This window comes from Polypterus senegalus, chromosome 16, assembly GCF_016835505.1.
Source record: "Polypterus senegalus isolate Bchr_013 chromosome 16, ASM1683550v1, whole genome shotgun sequence".
Lineage (NCBI taxonomy): Eukaryota > Metazoa > Chordata > Cladistia > Polypteriformes > Polypteridae > Polypterus > Polypterus senegalus.
This window is the reverse complement of record NC_053169.1, coordinates 40,944,191-40,959,714: the sequence shown is the minus strand read 5'-3', so window position 1 is coordinate 40,959,714 and position 15,524 is coordinate 40,944,191. Positions and strand designations below refer to the sequence as shown.

General features: G+C 43.2%; 1 protein-coding gene across 1 annotated transcript in view; it reads right to left on the bottom strand.

Moving 5' to 3' along the window:
• The window catches only part of si:ch73-105b23.6 (fibrillin-1), a 71,080-nt gene that overhangs the window by 48,633 nt on the left and 6,923 nt on the right, over positions 1-15,524 (bottom strand). The window contains exon 3 of the mRNA XM_039739019.1: positions 124-2,202. Within this exon, the coding sequence (XP_039594953.1) occupies positions 124-2,202 (2,079 nt within the window). The remainder of the gene's footprint in view (positions 1-123; positions 2,203-15,524) is intronic.

Genomic DNA, 15,524 nt, shown 5'->3' with positions numbered 1-15,524 from the left:
TGAATGAAACATTAAACAGATACATCACCATTTAACATCCCTAGTACCAACTTACAAATGTCTGACATTGTTTTATAACTCAAGCTGCTATATAGTTTTCCTATCTGGTTAAAGTGAGCTTACCTTGGCAAGAGGTGCCATTGAGGGTGAACCCTGATTTACACACACAGGTGAAGGAGCCTGGTATGTTGAGGCATATCATCTGGCGGTCCAGGCACACATTCTCCTTGCACTCATCCACATCTTGACACTGGACTCCATTCCCCTCAAAGCCAGAATCACAGACGCACTGGAACACTTGACGTGCTTGGTGACACAGAGCTTTTGGGTGGCATGCTGGTGTGCAGTTGTTGAGTGGCCTCACGCAGCTCCCGTTCAGTGCCAGAGTGCCATTTAAACATGAGCATGCATAGGACCCAGCAGAATTTAGGCAGACAGTACCCAGGGGGCAGGTGTCGTTCCTTAGGGTGCACTCATTTTTATCTTCACAGGAGAAGCCGTTCCCATCAAACCCTTCAGAGCATTGACATGAGAAGTTCCCTGGCAGGTTGATGCAGGAGGCATGGGAGTGGCAAGCACCAGGCTGGCTGCATTCATCAATATCAGTGCACTTCAAGCCATTGCCTGTATAGCCGGCTTTGCACGTGCAAACGAAAGACCCAAAGGTATTAAAGCAAGACGCAAGGGCATCACATGGTTTACCCTGGCATTCGTCAACATCTGTACATGTGACTCCATTTTGTTTGGCAAAGCCAGGTTTGCACTTGCACTGGTAAGATCCAGGCATGTTCATGCACTCCTCGTTAGCCTGGCAGATGGAAGCACCTTTCCGGCATTCATCCACGTCGACACAGAGGGTGTTATTAATCAACTGGTAGCCACTGGTGCACTGGCAGAAGAAGGACCCGGCAGTATTCACACACGTGGCATTTGTGCCACAGCTCCCATTTCTTGCTGCGCATTCGTTTATGTCAATGCACTGTGAAGTGCCATCTCCAGAGTAGCCCACTTGGCAACTGCATGAATAGGAGCCAGGTTGGTTAGAGCAGACTGCGTTCAGGTGGCACAGCCGCTCCTTAAAAGTGCACTCATTAATATCATCACAGGTGAGGCCATCGCCCACGTAGCCCAGGTTGCAGGTGCATACGAAGGAGCCAGGCAGATTGAGACAGGAAGCTTGTGGGCTGCACTGTTTCTGGGCACACTCATTGATATCTTCGCACTTGACACCAGTGAAGTTAAACCCCTGAGTGCACTGGCAGAGATAAGATCCTTGTGTGTTGAAACAGGTGGAATTGGTAGGGCAGAGGCCTGGCCGGGCACACTCGTTGATGTCTGTGCAGGTTAGCCCGCTGCCCGTGAAGCCAGTATTACAGGTACAGCTGAAACTGCCAAGAAAGTTGACACATGTGGAATTGGGATGGCAGTTGTTGGTGCCAGTGCACTCATTGATGTCCACGCAGGTTAATCCGTTGCCAACAAAGCCAGTTTTGCATGTGCAGGAGTAAGAGCCAGGAATATTGATGCAGTTTGCAAAGGGGCTGCAAAAGTTAGTGGAACACTCATCAATGTCAGTGCAGATGTTTCCATTGGCCTGGTACCCCTTGGCACAAAGGCATTCATAAGAGCCAGGCATATTTTTGCATCCTTGATGTCCAAAGTTGGTGGGGCACATGCCAGGGGAATCTGAGCACTCATCAATATCCAGGCACAGGTAGTTGCCATTGCCCTTGAAGCCTGGCTTGCAGCTGCATGAATACGAGCCTGGGGTGTTGGTACAAATGGCATCCCAGTGGCATATCCCCCGGGTGGAGCACTCATTGATATCTGTGCAATTGAAACCATTGCCCGTGAAGCCAGGTAGGCACTGACACGTCCTGCTGCCAGCAGAGTTTAGGCACTTTGCGTTGACGTGGCACCAGCCATTGCTGGACTGGCACTCGTCAATGTCGGAACATTCAAATCCATTGCCAGAGTAGCCAGCTTTGCACATGCAGGTGTAACTTCCTGGACTGTTGATACAGGTGGCCTCTTTAGAGCATTGGTGCAGGGAATTGCTGCATTCATCAATGTCGGCACAGTTGACCCCATTTCCATTGTAGCCCATCTTGCAGATGCACACGAAGCCGCCTTCGATTGTGTTCATGCATTCTGCATTGGCGTGGCACACCAGACCGCTGCTCCCGCAGTTTTTAAGGTCCACTGGGAAATAAGAAACAGAAAATCAGAGCCTGCTGTGTGTCATCTCTTATCCCACTCATTTCATATTTGGATAGGAAGTGTCCAATACAATATCATAGCAAAAAAAAAAAGCAAAACTTCTCTCATTATTCCCTTGTCACTAATACCCTGAGTATAATGGCCATTACTTGAACCCATGGGTCAAAAGTTCATTCATTATTTATGTCCATAAAGACTGCAGATAGAGTCCTGGCATCAATGAGGTCCACCAACTGGCTCCATCACTCTTGAGTCATGCACACCTCCTGACCTTCTTCAAAGCCCTCAAATCATCCACAAGAGTCTGAACCCAGGCTTGTCTTGGGAAATGAGAATTCAAATACTATCTGTCCAGTCTTTTCAGAATCTGATCCCATCCCCTCTTCAGTGTCCCTCCTCGTCATTTTACCATTACATCACACATCATCATTGTCGTTGTCCCCACCCAATGGTCAGCCCAATCCGTCGACTTTCCTGTCCTGCCCCATCAACAACCCCTTCATCGATAGTAATGATCACTTCCCAGGTCCTCCCTGCGTGGAGTTTGCATGTTCTCCCCGTGTCTGCGTGGGTTTCCTCTGGGCGCTCCGGTTTCCTCCCACAGTCCAAAGACATGCCTGTTAGGTGGATTGGCGATTCTAAATTGGCCCTGGTGTGTGGGTGTGTGTCCTGCGGTGGGTTGGCATCTTGCCCGGGATTGGTTCCTACCTTGTGCGATGTGTTGGCTGGGATTGGCTCCAGCAGACCCCCGTGACCCTGTGTTCGGATTCAGCGGGTTGGAAAATGGATGGATGTTAGAAGGCAGTGTTCACAGTGACCTCCTTTGTGCCCTTTTGGATTTTTTCAGAAAAAACTTTGGACAAGTACAGTCCATAACATTCACGGCATTCTATGATCTAAATAAAAACATCCGTGGAAAATGGTCCTGAAAGGTCACAGAGTCAAGCAACCTTGCAGTAGAGTGAAGAAGAATAGAGGGGCTGCCGCATCACGGTGACCTATTACAATGCTGCCATCTAGGGGATAGTCACAGAATGTTTTTTGGCAGCAACAGCTTACAGAAAATAATTTGATGAAGAGACAATCCATTGTTATGTCATTGTGAGAAAGGTATAAGTCTGCTGATGTTTTGAGACAGTTGGATTTGTGGCAAAATGAATATTTTCATGATAATGACAGTGATTGAGACAATGGCAATGTGAAGCCTGTAGCATCTGATACTGATATGGATAGCAGCTCCACAAGGTGTCCAGCTTGTCACGACTGTTGGCACAGTCCTCCATGGGCATTCTGCCACCCACTGAGCACAAACAGTCACCAACTACCAAATGTGTTGTGTGCAACAAGCATGGAGAGTGCAAAGAAATGTGTTATATTTGGGGCACTCATACTTCCAAGTCTGCATTCTGTGTGGTGCCATGTTTCAAGGACCCTCAGTCAAATGCAGACTTTTTGTCATGTTGCTGCTGAAAATATCTTTCATTGGATATATTTACATTTTCCGAGTTTTGACAGAGTCCATTGTTTATCATATATTCATAGACATATACTACAGCGTCCTGGTAATAAATGGTCCAACAGTCAATGTGTTAATGGTGGGAAGGATGGAGGAATGAAGGAATGTGTTGTGTCACAGCCAGGATTTTTTTTCTGACTTAGGTTTATTTTCTATTTTATTGTGTTTTTTTGTTATTTTTGTTTATTCATATTTTTATGCAGTTTGTTGTGTTGTTTTACTATTTAACATTTACAGGTTATACTGTGTCTTTAAGTGTGACTCTACTCTGTGTACGTTGTGGGTGGAGCCCCAGGAGGTGGGGTCACTCTGTTGTCACTGCAGCAGGATCCTCCCTCTGCCTTTATATTCGGTCAGAGACAGCAACTCAGCAGTGGATCATTGAGTTTATGTAGGAGTTTGTGAGTATTACCTTTGCTTATTTTCTTCTGTTTTTTTGGATTTGTTACTTCTGGGTTACATATTATAACTTGGTTGCATTGGATTACTTTTTTAGGCACATCCTTTTTGCCTCCTTTTGGCATTTTCATTTAAATAATAAATATTTAAATTAATGAAGATTCATTTGTGGACTCGTCTCATCAAGCCAGAGGTTTTATTGGTTCCTCTCCCTCTCTTAACTATTTTTGTGTATTTTTACTTTGTAAAGCTAACACACCATTTAAAGACCTAAGTCGGCTGCAGCCTGCAGGTATCACTTGGGCACTGGATAACCTGGAGGGAGCCTTTTCTTGATATGCTAGTGAAGTTCTTTGGCCTATTTTATGGAAGCCTCATACCCCCTTTCACTATGTCTGAGACTCCCATATATAAAAGAATGATGTACTTTTCAAACAAAGTAATGCAACATAATGTGATGAATGGAGGGCAACACGGTGGCACAGGGGTAGCACTGCTGCCTCGCAGTTAGGAGACCCAGGGTTCACTTCCCGGGTCCTCCCTGTGTGGAGTTTGCATGTTCTCCCCATGTCTGCGTACTCTGGTTTCCTCCCATAGACATGCAGGTTAGGTGCATTGGCGATCCTAGTCCCTAGTGTGTGCTTGATGTGTGTGTGTGTGTGTGTGTGTGTGTGTGTGTGTGTGTGTGTGCGCCCTGCAGTGGACTGGAGTAGGATTGGCTCCAGCAGATCCCCGTGACCCTGTAGTTAGGATATAGAGGGTTGGATAATGGATGGTGATGAATAAAAGGAAGTGTGGATGGATGCATAAAGGTATGGAGGTGAAGGACAAAAGGAGAGAAAGAAGAGCAAATGAAAAGATAAATGGTGATGGTGGCTGTATAGAGTTAGGAATTGGGGTGGGTGAAGGAAGAGATCCAAGAATGGAAGAATGAAAAGAGCAAGAGGAAAACTGATGGATCAATTGAAGGAAAAGAATATGAAGGTATGGGTCAAGGAATGTTTGGAGAGAGTTAAACATTTAAATGATAGTCTAGATAAAGGGTTGGAGGTATTTGTAGGCAGCAAGAACGATCAACCAATATCAACCAATATGAATCATGTCACTGTGGTGTGTGTATGTAATAATCTTTGAACTCATAGAGTGAACCTGGCACCTGCCCCCAGCAGAGATCGACAAATGCCAAACTGCTCTGCAACTCTGTTTGTTTGTTGTCCATTACTGGTTCAAATGCAAGTTCACCAGATGAACCCGATGTCTGTCACCCGATGGTTGACAAGGGGAACATTTAAAACTGGCCACTGACCTGGCCTTGCTCTCTTGTTTTGTCTTCACTCGTCCAGAATGAGCCCGATCTGTAGCCACAGACTCTACCTGACAAGGAAGGCTATCTGTTCTTTTAATCTAAAGAAGCGAGTTATGCAGGATGATCAACGTCATTGCTTGCTTGCAGTGTTTTTTGTGTGCTGAAGTGACATCTCCCGTTTGAATAAATATTGAGACTGTTCCTGACTTCGCTACAATAGGAGATTTAGGAGATTAAACCCAAGAATGTACAAACTTCAATATGCCGATTTTCTCAGAAACCTGGACTCACCTTCTTCTCTCTTGTGCAAGTCTGTGATCCACAAAACACAATATACACAACTTGCTTATTAAATACTACTATTTCATTTAAAATATGTATTTTTAATTGTACTGTCCTAATTAGACATCAGATGGTTTATTGCGCTAAACCAATATTATTTTAAAATGACAAAAAAGTGTTAACACACCCTGACATCGAGAACCTTACCATTGCTGAAACCCTGACCTGCTGGATCACCACAGCTGATGACCTGCACCACCCTGGTACTTTTGAAATGAGGCCCTCTAAAAACCTTCCAACCTCAGCTACCAGAAATACTGAGAAACAGGGAGAGAGCCCTGGCTGGTAGAGCAGCTTTCACCTTGCCATTATTCAATGGGCTCTCGCTGCCCAGCCTCTTGAGGACTGTTTGCTGAAAAGCACAGCAAAGTACAAAATTATTATTAGCATGTGCTGTGATTGCTTTGTTGTTGGTGTGGTTGATTTGTCGTTGTTGTGGCTTTGCGATGGCATTGTAAACAAATGACCTAATGCTTGCTCCCTGCTGGACACATAGTGTATGGAAGGAGTAGATGGAGGAGTGAATAGAGGAATAGATGGATGGATAGACCTCAGTGAGATATTACGAGTTCCACAAATGAAAGGATCCAGGCAGATGGTAAAAAGTGATTTAGGAGATTAAACCCAAGTGTAATCAAGCATGCACAGACTTCACACAGAAGCTGGAAAACATGACTTTAAGCATTAATTACAATTTAATGAATAATGGTTGTACTGATTAAATGGATGGTGTTTTATCTACTCTAACATGATCTTTTCTCATTAAAATTTCTTAATTAAAAAAAGATACAGTAAATATGGCCACTAAAATCCTATGATACAGAGACAACATTTAGAAAGAGAAAAAAAAATCAAGCTAAAGGGACTTTATTAAGAAAGAAGAACTGTGTGGCACCATCAGAAAGACCTCTTAGTTGCACGGGCTTATGGAAGAATCTATTCTAATAAAAGGCAAAGCCCTCACTGACTGACTGACTGACTGACTCACCGACTCACTCATCACTAATTCTCCAATGAAATTCTACACGTAACGGTCATAACTGGAACCTACTTATGTACATATATACAGCCATAGCCTGCAGCTCGGTCGCCGTGTGAGGTGGAGTTGCATCCCCATCATCATGCCTCCCACATAATTGAGTGCCTGCCCATATAAGGCCGTCCATCAGTGAAATCCAATAGACACGCTGCCGCAAAATATTCACGGGTGAAGGACTGTGCTTATGCAAACGAAGACGAGATGGTCAGGGATGGACTAGTGTTTGGCACAAACTCAGTGAAAGTGCGAGAGAAATTTTTAAGTGCCAGGTCTTAGCTAATATTAAATAAAGCCGTGGACATTGCAAGATCGCACGAGAGAGCACAAGCACAGCTGAGAACCTTTGATGCATGTACTCCGAGTGGCTCACGTGAACTGACTGTGAATGCAGTACGCAGAGAACAAGCAAGAGCTCCAAAGAGCTGAACAAAAAACGCATTACACAACTGAGAAGGCAGCAAAAGAATATGAAGTGAGTAACACATACAAGCATATTAATAAGCGCAGCTACTGCGGAAACAAAGCACACGGTGGAAAAAGTCAATGTCCAGCTAAAAACAGTGTAAAAAATGTGGTAAATTGAAGCACTTCGCTAAAGTTTGCAGGACTGGGAAAGGTAAACCCATGCATGCAGTGTGTAATGTCTCAGATAAAGAGGAAGACGAGCTGTTTATTGATGCAGTAAAAAAGGAACAACCCTCTGAAGCTGAACAAGCCTTTGTAGACATATCAATAGGAAAGCAAGGTGTAAAGCTTAAGTTTAAATTACGTTCATAGACATGCTGCCGCTAAATATTCACAGGCAAATCCACAACTGAACACTGGGAATGCCTGTTAAACATCTTAGATTCACGAGTGCCGATTTGGGTAGTGATCACTTCTATGAATGAAACTTGTTATCTTTACAATGGTTGACAACGAAGATGAGATGGTCAGGGATAGACTAGACAAACACGGAATGTAACTTGAACACAACACATCCTCCAAATACGAACCTGATTGAAAGAAATAATGATAATCAAATCCTTGATGACAGCAACACTCATAACAGTCACAAAACAATTACATTGACAATCATGTTACATTATTTTTAAAAATGTTTCCTTTTCTTTTACATAACTTCTTTAACATACTACTTCTCCGCTGCAAAGTGCGGGTATTTTGCTAGTCTTTAATATGGCTTGAACTTCAGCAAAGCTTAGATCCTGCTTGAAATGTCGTTTAGACCAGGGGTTCTCAAACTCCGTCCTGGGGGACCCACTGTGGCTTCAGGTTTTTGCTTCAACCAGATTCATAATCAGTGACAACTACTGATAACACTGATCTCTTTTAATTAGCTGGTATTTTTTTCTGTTCTCTTATTCTACGTTCAGAAAAGCACAGCAGCATGATTTGTACATTTATAAGATATTTAGAAATATTTCTGTTTGATTTAATTGTTTAACTCTCTTTTTATTACATTTCACCCTTTCTCTGTGTAGTTTGCTCCCTTTATTGTATCTTAATAATGACAATTAAAAACAAGCAGAGCAGACACCCAGGCAAACAACACTGAATCGTGAAAGGCTGCAACTACTTTAGCGTCAGACCCACTAATTAGTAAATAATATATTAATTAAACGAATTACAACACCTGGACAAGCTGAATGAAAATCAAGATGAAAATTTTGTTAAAAAAAAAACACATTAATCCCATATAACAACTTAGTACATTTTTTTTTACCAAACTTATTTTTCTAATTTCTATATTGTTCCCAAAACACAGAACTTGGGGAAATAACAGTTCACTTAATTAGCCCAGGAGTCCAATTAAAAACAGAAGCAGGTTAGAACAAAAATCTGCAGCCACAGGGGGGTCTCACAGGACCAGGTTTGAGACCCCTGCTTTAGACGAGCTGGACAGTCAGGCCTGAGATGAGAGACAATTCACGTCAACAGTTACTTCCTGCTGAATTTTCTGAAAAGGCGCAAGCAACGGGTAAGCCTGGCTACTGCATGTAAAGATACAAATTGAAATAAGAACCCCATCAAGAAATGATTCTTTGCTCTCAAGGTTTAAAAACATTCAACTTTTTTCCAGCTGTGCCTGTAAAGTTAGAACACCTCCTGTCTTGTAAACATCAGACATACAAACACAGGAGCATCCGAGGACTTTATGCTCAGCCCATTGCCATTTCCCCATTTAAGCACCATTGTGCTGCCTGACATGACACAAATGCTATAAACAAGTACTGATGACAAACATTAGCCAGTCTGACTGGTAATGGTGACATGGCAGCATACAACGAGGACATTACACAGTGTAGTGAGAGCAAACTGTTCCTCAGCTTCAGCAGGAGACATGCAGGGAGGCAGGAGTCTGTGGACAATCCTGGGGTGAGCACCTTTAAGTTTTCATGACTCCAGATCATTGACCATCTTCAAAGGTTCCTCAACACCACCTGGCTTACTAAGAAAACTAACCGGTAGCTTCAGCTTTTGAGGAGTTCTCATTGTTCTAAATGTGCATATTGACCAGAAGCATTACAGCCTAGTATGGCAAACGAACAACAACAGTCCAAAAGGGTCTGTAAGCGGGTGGTTGAAATGGCCCAATTCATCAGCAGAACTGCACTCCCATTTATACAGGACATATTGAAAGATGGGACTCTGGACACCCCAGATGTCATCATGTATTCAGTGCCACATCTTGTTGCCCGGGGCTTAATAAACTGTTAAGTAATATGCATTGATGTGTTCGAGGTGTGACGGACTCCACTGCACAAGCAGTTTGAACTACCTGTGCACCATGAACCTCCAGTTGTATCCCATTCTATCACTTGAGCCATCAGTCAAACATGTTGGCAGGGACTGGCCCTCTTTTTAGGCTCAGTATTGTCTAATCTTACTTGTACTGCTGGTGCACAGCCTGTGTTTATAATCATACAAGCCATGTCACTTGTTGAAGACAGGTGATAGAATACATGCTAAAACTTAAATCCCCTGCCCTACGTGTACCTTCTGTGCCTTTCCTCGGTAACCTCTCTTGCCGGGTTCTCCCTCTCTCATTCACGTTCCTGTAAAGACTGGAACTTTGACGGCGACTCTCAGCATGTCCCTCCTACACCTTTTCTCCTCCTTGTATGCCTCAACCGCTCTTCTCTGGCGCTTTCTCTTTTGATCGTGTCACCAAAGCCAGACTGACCACTCAGACCAAAACTGACAAATGAGATTGCTCTGATGGAACGGAAAAACACACACGTGCAGATTGCAGTGTTTCATTATATAGTAGACTAGCTGCATGTGGTCTTTAGTAGTTCTAATAGTTTTATTATATTCATGAACTTGGAGAGGCGTCACCTAACTCTTAAGTATTACCCAGTGCAGAGGGCGTGGACCCACCTGTGCTTGCTGCCACACTGGTTTTTGTAAGAAGATACTGGTGATACCATATCTTAGCCGTATCATTGGCATATGAGTCCTATCAATCTTTGTCTCAAAAAAATACCCCCAGATAGACAAGTGAAGCCTTGCCCTGTGTTGCTGAGGTGTTTCATTTGCACGTTGTTAGCCACCACGTTTGCTTCATTTCGACGTGGTGTCTCTTCATCTGTGTCATTGGCTATTGCACGGTGGCATCTCCTGCACACAAGTCTTTCGTAGTGAGAAGTGAGGTGCGTGCAACTGCTAAAATATGTAAAAGCGCATTTGTTTGCCATCTAGTGGCTAAGCATGAACAGAGCGGACTGCTTATACATACACACACACTGGGATTTCGTTTATATATGTAAGTTTCTCATAACTAAGGTGGAATTTGTAAATTTTCTCCTTGTCTATCTGTTAAAGTAAACTCTAGATTGACTCTAAATTGCCACCATTATGTGTTAGTGTGCATGGAGGTACCCTGTGATGAACTGACACCCCACTTTTAAGCCTGGTCCTTCCAGGATAGGCTGTGAACCCCTGATGACTCTAAATTGGACTGTGCAGACTTAAAGATGGACAAAAAGAGTACAAATAGATTAAAACAACAGAAAAATTTAGATGAGAACAGGCAATTCAGCCCAGCAAAGTTCACCAAACCAATCCACTTCAATCCCTCAAAATAACATCAAGTCCAGTTTTGAATGTTTCTAAAATCCTACTGTCTAATGCACTACTTGACAACTTATTCCATTAGTACAATCTACACAAGAACTGGCCATTAAAGCCAACAAAGCTTTCCAGCCTTATCTGCTGAATTCTTCTAAAATGACATCAATTGAGTTTTGAAAGTCCTACTGTCCACTATACTACACTACATGGTAGCTTATTCCATGTGTCTATGGTTCTCTGTGTGAAGAAACACTTCTTAATATTTGTCCGAAATTTACCCTGTGTTCTCAATGAGCTCATTTTAAAATATAACAGTTTTGATCCACTGGACTCATTCCCTTTATAATTTTAAACACTCGTAGTCTTCTTTTGCTTAAACTGAAAAGGCTCAGCTCTTTTAATCTTTCCTCTTAATTCATCCCCTGTAGCCCTGGATTCACCCTATTTGCTCTTCTCTGGACTTTTTCTAGCACTGTTATGCCATTTTTGTAGCCTGGAGACCAAAACTGCACACAAGACTCCAGATGAGGCCTCACCAGTGCGTTATAAAGCTTCAGCAGAACCTCCTACACATCAGAGTACTATATAACCTAAAATCCTGTTCGCCTTCTTAATGGCTTCTGAACACTGTCTGGCGGTTGATAGTGTCAAGCCCACTACAACTCCTAAATCCTTCTCTTAGGCAGTACTTTCCATTTTCATAACCCCCATTGTGTGTTCAACTCTACCATTTTTATTTCCTATTTGCATTTCTTTACATTAAATTTCATCCTCCACAAATCTGCCCAAGCCTCTATGCTGTCCATGTTCCTCTGTCCCTACTGTCCACCACATTACTTGGTAACTTAAATTTCATGTGCCTGTTGTTCTCTGTGTGAAGAAAAACCTACTAATGTCAGTCAGTCATTTTCTAATCTGCTTATTCCTGAACGGGGTCGCAGGAGGTGCTGGAGCCTATCCCAGTGAGCATTGGGCACAAAGCAGGAACAGGGAAAATACATGTTGTACACATGCATACACACACACACACACTTAAACACACACTGAGGCCAGTTTAGTATCGGTAATCCACCCAACCCACATGTCTTTGGTCTGTGGGAGTAAACCAGAGCACCTGCAGGAAACACTTCCTAAAGTTTGTACAAAACTTACTCTTTACAAGTTTCCAACTGTGTCCCCGTGTTCTTGATGAACTTAAAATAATAATCTCAATCCATTGGATTAATTCCTTTTATAATTTTAAACACTTCCATCAAGTCTGCTCTTAATCTTCTTTTGCTTAAACCGTAAAGGCTCAGCTCTTTTAATCTTTCCTCATAATTCATCCCCTGTAGCCCTGGAATCAGCCTAGTTGCTCTTCTGTGGACCTTTTCTAGAGCTGTTGTGTCCTTTTTGTAGCTTGGAGACCAAAAATGCACACAGGACTCCAAATGAGACCTCACCAGTGTGTTATAAAGGTTGAGCAGAACCTCCTTGGACTTGTACTCCACACATCAAGGCGCTATATAACCTGACATTCTGTTAGCCTTCTTAATGGATTCTGAACACTGTCTGGCAGTTGATAGTGTCGAGTCCACTACAACTCCTAAATTCTTCTCATAAGGTGTACATTCAATTTTCAGAAAGCCCATTGTGTATTCAAATTTAACATTTTTACTTCCTATGTGTAATACTTTACATTTATTTAAGTTAAATTTCATCAGCCCAAGCCCGTATGCTGTCCAAGTCCCCCTGTAAAAATTTAACAGATTCTCGATTATCTTGGTATCATCTGCTATCTTAAGTAGCTACTGACTGCCTATGAAGAAAGTCACAAATTAAAGATGGAAGGATTTAAAAAAATGGATTGCACAGATCTGAGAATGTTATGTAGAATAAATGTACTCTCATCAAACTCGTAATGTGTATGACGTAAATGTTAAGAGGAACAGGCAGAGGACACACTGTGCAGTCTGCTGACCATTAAGAGCTCACTTTAAATGAGGTGTTGGCACCCTTTGAATGGGATGGTAAGAACAGAACATCCTGGCAGACGGGATGAGTAATGGATTTAGCAGCTGGATGACTCAGGGCATTATGGTTCAAAATGTTACTTTTTGTGTGATTATGAAGCTGCCAGTGTAGAGACACCTGAGCAGGTGTAACATGAGAATGGAGCACAGCGGGCAAAGACAAAAGCAGCAGGGGTCTGGACACACTGAAGCCTTTGTGGCTCGTGTGAATGCAGCATTCCAGTAAATGATCTGAGATTACAGAGGGTAGAATTGAGCCTAGAAAATGGATTCTGGAGTGTCTTTGTGCAGTCAGCGGTGCTTGGGGTCCATGGATAGGCAGGACACACCTATTGTGGAAGAAATTTAGCATAACATCAACATGTAAAATATTACAGGTCACGTTGGCACTAAAAAGGAGATGGTATCCATTTCCTGATATTTTCTTCTTTATTTACAGAGGAATTGTTACATAACAAGGACTCACTGCTAACCAAATAATCGCTGACTGCAAGCTTCATACCCATCTCAGGTTGACCAGGGCAGATTCAAAAGAGGCCGGGGTCTATCCTAGTCACAAGAGGTGGAATGCAGAAACAAACCCTGTATAAAATGCTATTGTAGGACGCTGTCCCCTACATATTCATATTCACTCACACCAGAGTTGCTGCTTTCTGCCCTCTGTTACCCTGAGCCCCATTAAGCTACTGCTCTGTTTACTGATTGCGCTGCATTGCTTTTCACAGCCCTTGTGAAAGACATTCTATTAAAACACATTCATCTGAACTTTTAATAAGGGCATGAAGAAAAGGCTACAGAAGGTATGGCTGGCATGTTTCTTTAATCACTGTGTTGCCCCGGCAAAACTGTGGCAAAAAGAGGATGATGTGCTTCTTCTTCATGGATGTTCATGTCACATAAGTTGAATGAATATAATAGGGCAGTGATGGCGAACCATTTAGAAACCAAGTGCCCAAACTGCAATCCAAAACCCACTTATTTATCGCAAAGTGCCAACATGGCAATTTAACCTGAATACCACCTAAAACTGAACACCAGCATAACCAAGGAGCTGGTGGTGGATTTTAGGAGGCCCAGGCCCCTCATGGACCCCGTGATCATCAGAGGTGAGTGTGTGCAGAGGGTACAGACCTATAAATACCTGGGAGTGCAGCTGGATGATAAATTGGACTGAACTGCCAATACTGATGCTCTGTCTGTCTATCTATCTACTGAGCTTTTAGTTTAGAAAAGCAACTCATACATTAACATCTTTTGTCTTAAAAGAAAAACATAATAACGGAGCTTTCAATGATACAAACAACTTTTTGTTGAAAGGTAAAAGTTTGCATTCGGTATGCTTTTGAACAATTAATGTGCTTTTTGCTGTTGTATGCATGCTGATAATTTGTCTAACCTTGGCTCATACTTTGTAAGTTTGAGAGCAACACATGCAGCACTCAGGTCATCTGTTAGTCTGTTTCTGGTGTCAGATTTGATTTAATTCAAAGCTGAAAACAGCTGCGCACAAGCATAAGATGTTCCAAACAAAGTAAGGAAAGCAATCTCAAGTGCCTTCATTGACTTAAGATTATTTGGCAGAGAATTCCACACTTTAAGGATTTCATTTTCATAACTAACTGTGCTGTCCTTTGTCATCCCTTCGATCCTCTCAAGTGTTTCACGCAGGTCTTCCCTATTAAGCTCCGCCCCAAAGCTTCCATTATATATTACGGGGTCGTGGATCGGGTGTGGCGATTAGCAACTCCGGCAATAATTACAGATGCGGACGACTCCTCACCTGTGCGCTTAAGCGAGGACTGCCCGCATCACAAAGCTCCCGGGAAACCGCTCCGGCCACTCTACCATAACCCCCTTTAAGCCGCGAGTGCGGCAATTATCTGTTAAAACTGGCCTTTTCAATTTTGAGCTGTGGACCCGCTATACCACATCCCCTCCAACCCCACCACGGGAATCACAGACTCAAAAGGCTGCAGTCCGTGCCGCACCCTCAAGCAGCATGTGTGCCCCGCCTTACCCCAGACAGGAGAGGAAGGAAGCGCTCCCATTGGGCTGCTGGGCAGAGGGGCGGGTGATGTGAGAAAAGTCCTCCGGCGCGTGAAGAGGGGGAGCGGTGAGGGGAGCAGCCTGGCCCCGCATTCCTCTGGCTTTATAGTAACGAACTCTGTGCTCGGGCGACGGCGCGCATGCCCACTGAGAGGGCTCTGAGTGCCCCCTTTGGCACGCGTGCCATAGGTTCGCCACCACTGTAATAGGGCTTTATGACTTTAAAGAATTTAATACCCAGATGTGACCCTGAGCTAGTCATTCAAGCTGCCTGAGATCCAACTGTAGCAGTGTATGTAAATGTAATGTAATAATAATAATAATACATTTTATTTATCTAAACACCCAAGGACACCGTACAGAGAATAAAATCATAAAACCAACAAAAAAAATCATATACACATACACATATACAGGGAGATTACTTGAAAGAGGCTCCCGAATATTCTGTAAAAACTCTCGCTAGGATGAGCAATCTGAACAAAACAACATGCAATGTGCTCCTCAGTATATGAAGCTTCAAACAAGACGGGATGACCCTGCGTCACAGCGATGAGGTAGGCGCTGGAC